The 8,078-nt window shown below is 34.7% G+C and overlaps 1 protein-coding gene across 2 annotated transcripts; it reads left to right on the top strand.

Moving 5' to 3' along the window:
• Positions 1–558: 558 nt before the first annotated feature.
• On the top strand, positions 559–7,271 carry LOC101218726 (pentatricopeptide repeat-containing protein At5g65560). Of its 2 annotated transcripts, XM_031888918.1 has the most exons (3): positions 559–3,061; positions 3,167–3,618; positions 3,743–7,271. In XM_031888918.1, exons 1-2 carry the CDS (start codon positions 721–723, stop codon positions 3,487–3,489), a joined length of 2,664 nt encoding a protein of 887 aa, XP_031744778.1. In that variant the 5' UTR covers positions 559–720; the 3' UTR covers positions 3,490–3,618; positions 3,743–7,271. The 2 variants fall into 2 exon arrangements, with proteins under 2 accessions (XP_031744778.1, XP_011659080.1); XM_011660778.2 differs by having other exon boundaries at positions 560–3,618.
• Positions 7,272–8,078: the final 807 nt, after the last annotated feature.

Here is an 8,078-nt window from a genome sequence, read left to right as displayed (position 1 = left end):
CTATAAAGATGTTTTTCTTCTATTTCATTGAATTGACCATGATGGGGAGGGAGAGGAGGTATAACGTGGACTAAGAAATTTAAACCCTGAACTAAAAACTAAGTCCTAAACTATGAAATCGATCAAAGTAATTCATCTCGAGAGATTTAAGTTCGATGATGATTTCTTGAAATTTCTCGATGCAAAAATAAGAGAAATTCCTTCCATTGTAGGAGCAAACTTGTTTAGTTCTCAACCGAAATGAGCACATAGTTTAGGGTTTAGGGTTTTGTTAGAATATCTAATATTCGGGTTTTCAAGGGTATTTTGGTCATTTGATAAAAAAACCCTTTATTTTGAAATTTAAAAAAAAAAACACAAAGTCTTTTTAAAAAATTTGTGAAGAATTTCGATGTCGAGATCGGTCGATAAAAATAGAATTACAAGTTTTCTAAAAATGTGCTACTTTTAAAATATAAAACGAAAATGAGGTTATTCTAAAAAATTTCCGAAGTTTTTTTCTTCTATCAAGAGCCGTTCAATTTGGTATTGAAATGTGACATAATTTCCTTTTTTAAACAAGATTTTAACGAAAAGGAGAGCCTCGAAATTTCAGCAGATTGGCGGCTGCGACAATTGCCACCTCGCTAATCTCTCACGCTCTCTATTTGCACATTCCCGCTGCCCCATCTCTCCGATATTTGTATCCTTCACAAACTTCCTGACTGTTCAGAATCCAATATGTTAAAACACCACAAAACCTCACCTCGTATGGCCTCACATGCCCTTTTTTCTCTTCGGGGTTCTCACCAATCCTTCAATTTATCATCGGAGCCTCATCCTTCTTCACCTCTTCCAATTTCATCCACCACTAACCCCTTTCCTGAATTAGTCTCTAAAATCTCTACCATTCTCTCCAGTCCCAAATGGGAACACAGTTCGGAGCTTTGCCACTTAAGTCCCAAACTCAAACCCCATCACGTTGTGAATATCCTCCAAACGCACAAGAATACGGATTCAGTCTTGCGCTTCTTTTTCTGGATTTCAAGGAGGAAATTTTTCAAACATGATATGAGCTGCTTTGTTTCGATGCTGAATAGATTAGTCCGGGATCGTCTTTTTGCGCCTGCTGATCATGTAAGAATTCTAATGATTAAATCCTGTAGGAATGAAGGAGAGGTTAAGAGAGTCACTCAGTTTTTGAGTGAGATTAATTCCAAATATGATTTTGGGTATACTTTGTGTAGTTTTACTACTCTCTTGATTCAGTTGGGGAAGTTTGATATGGTCGATTTAGCTCGAGATATGTATATCAAGATGCTTAACAGTGGGATTAGGCCTAGTTTATTGACATTTAATACAATGATAAATATTTTATGCAAGAAGGGAAGGGTGCAAGAAGCAAAGTTGATTATGAGTCATATTTTTCGTTATGATGCCTATCCAAATGCTTTTACATACACATCTTTGATTCTTGGGCATTGTAGAAATCATAATTTAGATTTGGCTTTTGCGATGTTTGACCGAATGGTGAAAGACGGGTGTGATCCAAATTCAGTAACTTATTCAACCCTTATCAATGGACTATGTAGTGAAGGGAGGTTAGAAGAAGCAATGGATATGCTCGAGGAAATGGTTCAGAAAGGGATTGAACCAACAGTATACACATACACCATTCCACTAGTTTCATTATGTGATGCTGGTTGTTCTAGCGAGGCAGTAGAGCTTCTAGGAAAGATGAAAAAGAGAGGCTGTGTTCCAAACATTCAAACATTTACAGCATTAATTAGTGGTTTATCACGAGATGGGAAATTTGAGATTGCAATTGGTCTATATCACAAGATGTTGGCTGATGGATTGGTTCCAACAACTGTCACATATAATGCCTTGATTAATCAATTGTGTGTGGAGGGAAGATTTGAAACTGCTTTTACCATCTTCAAATGGATGTTGAGTCATGGCAGCTTGCCAAGTACACAAACATATAATGAGATAATTAAATGTTTTTGCTTAATGGGAGACATTCAGAAGGCAATGGTGATTTTTGACAAAATGCTCAAAGCTGGTTCTTCCCCAAATGTAATAACTTATAATACACTTATTTACGGATATTGCAAGCAGGGAAACCTGAATAATGCAATGAGATTGTTAGAAATAATGAAGGGAAATGGCTTGAAGCCAGATGCTTGGACTTATACTGAACTTATTTCAGGGTTTTCTAGAGGGGGAAAATTGGAACATGCGACTTCTCTTTTCTATGGAATGATGGAACATGGGATTTCTCCAAATCATGTTACATATACAGCTATAATTGATGGATATTTCAATTTGGCAAAAGTGGATGATGCTTTGGCATTATTTTGGAAGATGGTGGAAAGTGGAAATCTTCCAAGTAGTCAAACCTACAATGTGATGATAAGTGGTTTCTCTAAAACTAATTCCATTTCTGAAGCAGAGAATTTCTGTGGTAAAATGGTGAAGCAAGGCTTGCTTCCAAATGTCATTACCTACACATCGTTTATTGATGGGTTGTGTAGGAATGGGAGGACAGGTCTTGCATTCAAGATTTTTCATGAAATGGAGAAAAGAAATTATTTTCCGAATTTATATACTTATAGTTCCCTAATTTATGGTTTATGCCAAGAGGGTCGGGCTGAGGATGCAGAAAGTTTACTTGATGAAATGGAGAAAAAAGGAATAACCCCTGATGAGACAACTTTCACTTCTCTTATGGATGGTTTTGTTGCACTTGGCAGAATTGATCGTGCATTTCTCCTTTGTCGGCGAATGATTAATGTTGGCTGCAGACCCAATTATCGGACCTTTGGTGTATTGCTGAAGGGATTGCAGAAGGAAAATCATTCGCTTATGGAAAAAGTTGTACCCCAGAATGAAGTCACGCATACTTGTAGTTCTGATGAGAACTGTATTAGCACAGATATAGTGTACAATCTCCTGGCTAGATTGACTCACTATGGATGCGAGCCTAATGTTGATACTTATACCACTTTAGTGAAAGGCTTGTGTGGTGAGGGCAGATGCTACGAGGCTGATCAACTGGTCGTGAGCATGCAAAAGAAAGGTTTGCAACCTAGTGAAGAAATTTATCGTGCTCTATTGATTGGCGAATGTAAGAACTTGAAAGTGGAATCTGCTCTTAATATTTTTTACTCTATGGATACATTAGGTTTTCAGCTTCACCTATCAGATTATAAGGCTCTTATATGTGCGCTTTGCAAAGAAAATTTCATAGAAGAAGCTCAATGTATATTTCAAACTATGCTCGAGAAGCATTGGAATAGTGATGAGGTTGCTTGGACAGTGTTACTTGATGGATTACTCAAGGAGGGGGAAACCGATCTATGTTTGAAGCTTCTTCATGTCATGGAATCTAGAAATTGCACTCTCAATTTCCAGACATATGTTATGTTGGCCAGAGAACTATCTGCACTAGATTGTGCAATTAAAATTCCTCAAATCTCTCAACAGTTGGGAATTGTGAAAGATTAACAGATGCAGTTCTTTAAACAAGAAAAATGTTCTCAAGCTTCTAATATAACAGTGGACCGTGGTCTAATAGGACCCAATATGCCAATGAATTTACCGGATCCAACTTGAATGCTGTTATTTATTAACGTGGTAAGCAAAACATCCTTGACAACCGTTACAAATTTTGTGTTCGTTGTTTTTTCTGTTCTTATGGTTTTGCTTCAGTTTCACTTTTATTCCTCTCATTGAAACATATTTTGCTTTATTGTTGCAGAAGCAAACCGTTGATTTTCTTAGAGATGATATTGCTCTATAAGAAGCTTCTAAAGGTAGAGTTGGTTTCTTCAATTGTTGTTTAATTGGCAAGCTATTAACCATGATTCGTACAAAGCTTCTTTTGATCATAGATGCATTTTGACCAATTCATCTTGTGATTTGATGAAACTCTTTTACGGTCTTCCAAGAGGGGTCTTAATGGTAATAGTAAGGGTTTTGGATGTTTGTGGGAAGTTCCCAAAGCCTCAAGGTAAAAAGGAGGCTTGATACTGGATTCAAGCCTCTGGGTAGAAAGAAAACTTAATGGATGAAATTCTTTTGGATGTGTTTTAGAGCTAGTGTTGTTGGTGCACTGTCTTCCCATGGAGTGGGTCTTGATGCCATAGGTTTGTTTTTTTTTTTTTTTGATAACATATTCTTTCTAGCATTGAGATTCCAAGAATCTCTATGTGCTCAATTTTAAGGACTTCTTATAATTCCATTGAGGATAGATTTTGAGTTTAGTGTAAAGTTCAATAGTGGATAGTTGTGTTCTTTATAAAGGGTAACTCATTGAAACGCCCCACGTTTGAAAATTAAACTAATTTTGGAATAAATTTTGCCTTTTTGTCTCTTATTTCTAATTTAAAATTTTGAAAACAGGTTCGATTTAGTAAATGTTCAAACTGATATTGATCATCAATGAGTAAATATCGGTCGGTCGGTTTACCACTAAGAAATATTTTTTTCAAATTTCTCAATTTGGAACTTTTTCAAACCAACTTCAATTTGGTTAGTTGGTTCAGTTTTTCAATCTATTATGCTCACTCCTGGTTAAAGGTATTACTAACCAAATCCTTCCATGGAGCAAGTCTCTTCCATGTTACTAATAAGAGTCGTGATCAGCTACAGGATTATTAGCCAAATGCATGATGTCAGTTTGTTTTGTCTAAGAGTTAAATTATTTCTTGTGCCTCAATTTTTTGGCACTTTTTCAATAATGTCCCATGAGAGAACCGTGAATAAATGTATATGTACATACAAATTTTCTGGGTCTATATTTGACTCGAGTATAATTAGTTAATTGATGTATCATTTCAAACACTGCAATTGTCCTATATGCACTGTCTATAACCATACTTCTTAAACTTTTTTATGCCTCTCAAAATATGACGTCTGTGTTTGATGGAAACAGACGATCCTGATATCGTGTAGTTGGAATAGATAAACTAAATGGTTTGTTTGAGCCATTTACTGTTGTCTTAACGCCATTATAGATTTAAGTGATTTTGACCCAAAAGAAAGAAGATTCCAAGCTGATTGCCATCATTAAATGCAACTCATGAAGTAATCTTAAATTTTGGGCTGAAGTGATAATTCCTTTTCTTGCAAATATTGATTTAGGTTTGACAATAGGAACTTTTTAGCTAATGGGTGTTCTTTCTATGAGTAAATTATACTTTTGGTTCCTAAGAATTGAGTTTAATTTCTATTTGGTCTACTCCTTGAGTTTAAAAAATAGTTCAAAATGGTTCTTAGACTAAGTTAACTGTTAGTTGACCAAATGGAAGTTAAGCGATGATGGGTTAAAGTTTAGGTATCATTTTTAAAATGATTTGGCAAAAAAGATATTAATTATATTGATTATACTAATCTCTTCATCTCGGTTCTCTCCCTCATCTCTCTCTTTTCCCTTCAATAAACAGCCTTCTACAACGTTTTCCAAATCTAGAACAAAACTTCGTCATGTAGCAGCTATATGTGACAAAAAAGATCTTCAAATTGAAGCAATTACATACTGATGTATAAATTTAAGCTTTGGTAACCACCAAAAAAACTCAGTAAAAAATATCCAAAATATAACTTTCAGAAACCCATATATGAATTCAATATTAATTCAAATATTTCATCACTAATCAAAATCAAGCCACGTTACACAGATTTCTTAATTCAAATGTGTATCTCCAGTGAAAAACTCAAAACTAGATTACATCAAGCAATACAGTTTGTTGAAGTCTTGGGTTGCTTCCATTTCAGATTTGACGTGGAGCAAAGTTTTTGTTTCAGATACTCCAAAACTGATATTGAAACAAAGTAGAAAATGAAAATGGTTAGTAGAGATGTCTGGAAGGAAGACAACAACATTATGTTCTTGTTCTCTTTCTCTCTTTCATGTCATGCATTGCATTATGTTGGGGGCCCTTATTAAAAGTCATCTTTAATCCAAAATATTCCTCCTAAACCTAAACCTAAACCTTGTCTTCTCTGCACATTCTCACTTCCCCTGGCCCTCTTTTTACAACCCTATTCAAAAGCCATGAAAAAAAAATAAATCTTTGTTGTGAAAGGAATTGCAAGAGTCCAAAAACATGACACATACCATTACCTAAACTTTTTAGTTTTTATTCCTTAAGCTTCTTTCCAAACACTACCATCCATTTTTAGTTTGGACTTGTTACATACATTTTCTTTCCATCAAAAGTCATTTTCCCTAAAATATTCACCAACCCAACCCTCTCTAGACCAGCCTTTTTTAAACTCTTGCTATTTGGATTTTCTTACAAGCCAGCTGATTCTCTTCGGTATCACATCACTAATCAATCAGAAACGACTCTGTTCCCCTATTCTAATGATAAGAGCAAAACATTCTAATCCTAATATCTTATAAGTACACATTGATCTCCATAACTATGTAAACTTCACATACTATAAGCAGCTGCAGCTTAAACTCCCCTTGAGTGTATTCTCCAATGGGTAGACACAATAGTGAACCTACCATGGTTGGTACCTCCATAGCGCTGTTACAAGAGAGATTCAGACAATTGCAGAAAAACAAGCAAAGGAGAGAGAGGAAGGAGCTTCTTAACCTGCTATTCGAATCTAATAGGGTTGACGCCTCGATAATGCATTTAGAACCAAATGGCTCGTCGACCTCAAGAGATTTGGATTCCAATTCCCTCTCCCTTGGTTTGAACTTGGAGAATAATGCAGGTAAGCAAGTTGATATTGATATCCATGAAGCCAGGTCGATGCCAGGTGACACCAAGTTTGAGCTTGGAAACTCATTCATGGTGAGTACATTTAGAAGTTTCGATAGTCCAAATGTCGATACCACTCTTCATCTATAGATAATTTATTCATCTAGTATTTCTGTTAGTTTTATTTGCTTGGTTCTCTCCCCACCTAAGAATGAAAAAATGTGTTGAATTGATATTCCAATGTGATCGATATGCATTCTATTGATGATGTCCTGGACACTTTGTAAGATGTCTTTTTGCTTGGTTAGTTTAGCTCCAGGAATGTGCATAATGAGAAAGAGAGGGAAGGGAAGTGATGGAAAAACAACTCTTAAATGAGACCATCTCTTTTACCAGTTCCATTATATGTTTACATCTCTCTTTCTCTTTGGGTATCTTAGTTTCAGCATTCTTCTTAGCATGAAAGCAATGTGTGAAGGTGTGCATAAGTTGGGTTGAGCTCCATTCTCTTTGTATTTTTATTTGAAAACACAATTATTTATGCGTATGATTTCAATTTTAAAGTGTTAAGAGGTGTATTTATCACATTGAAACTATCTAGACAGTACAAGTGAGAAGGGTGTCTATGAAAATGGCTCTGTTTGTTATTTTATTTTCTAAAATTTGGTTTTCAGTTTTTCACAAGTGAACTTATTTGTTTAGAAGCCTATTGTTTTTGAAACTTTGAAAAAAAGAAAAGGAAAAAGAAATTTAAATAATTGTTTTGTTTTTATCATTGAACTGCTAGTTTTCTTGAAGAAAAATTTATATCTAATTTACAAGTAAATAAACCTTTTCATTCAGCACACTTTAGATTTGCCATGTGCAATTGTATGTCCTTGCTGGTTGCTACATTAGCTATCTTGTTAATGGGTTTTATTAGAAGAATGATTACAAGAAGTTTATCCCTAATTCTGTTTGGGGATGTTTGACTCAAAGAATTGGTGTAGTTGAGAACTTCACATATTTGGCTCAAAGATTTGAGGCTTCACGACTCTTTACTCATTAACTTCTTATACTATAATTCTAAGTTTACTTCATTCCTTGCACTTCAACCAAATACTTCACAAATGAAATTTTAACTCTTCAAGGCTCCAGAAATGATATTCTCGTCCTTTGTACTATTTTTTTTTTTTTTTTTATTTACAATGATAAAAGTTGAAATTTGATTGTATAAGTTAAAAATGTTGTGGTATGTTTAATTTTTTTATTAATGACAAGGAAACAACTATTAATTAATTAAAAAATTGAGTTTTTTAAAAATATAACATAATTGCAAAATGTTTACACCACATAGAATACTTTCGAAAACGAAAAAAATCCACAGACCCACTATTA

This window comes from Cucumis sativus, chromosome 7 (genome assembly GCF_000004075.3).
Source record: "Cucumis sativus cultivar 9930 chromosome 7, Cucumber_9930_V3, whole genome shotgun sequence".
Classification (NCBI taxonomy): Eukaryota; Viridiplantae; Streptophyta; class Magnoliopsida; order Cucurbitales; family Cucurbitaceae; genus Cucumis; species Cucumis sativus.
Note: the sequence above shows the minus strand (reverse complement) of the source record. Positions and strands in the feature narration are given on the sequence as shown.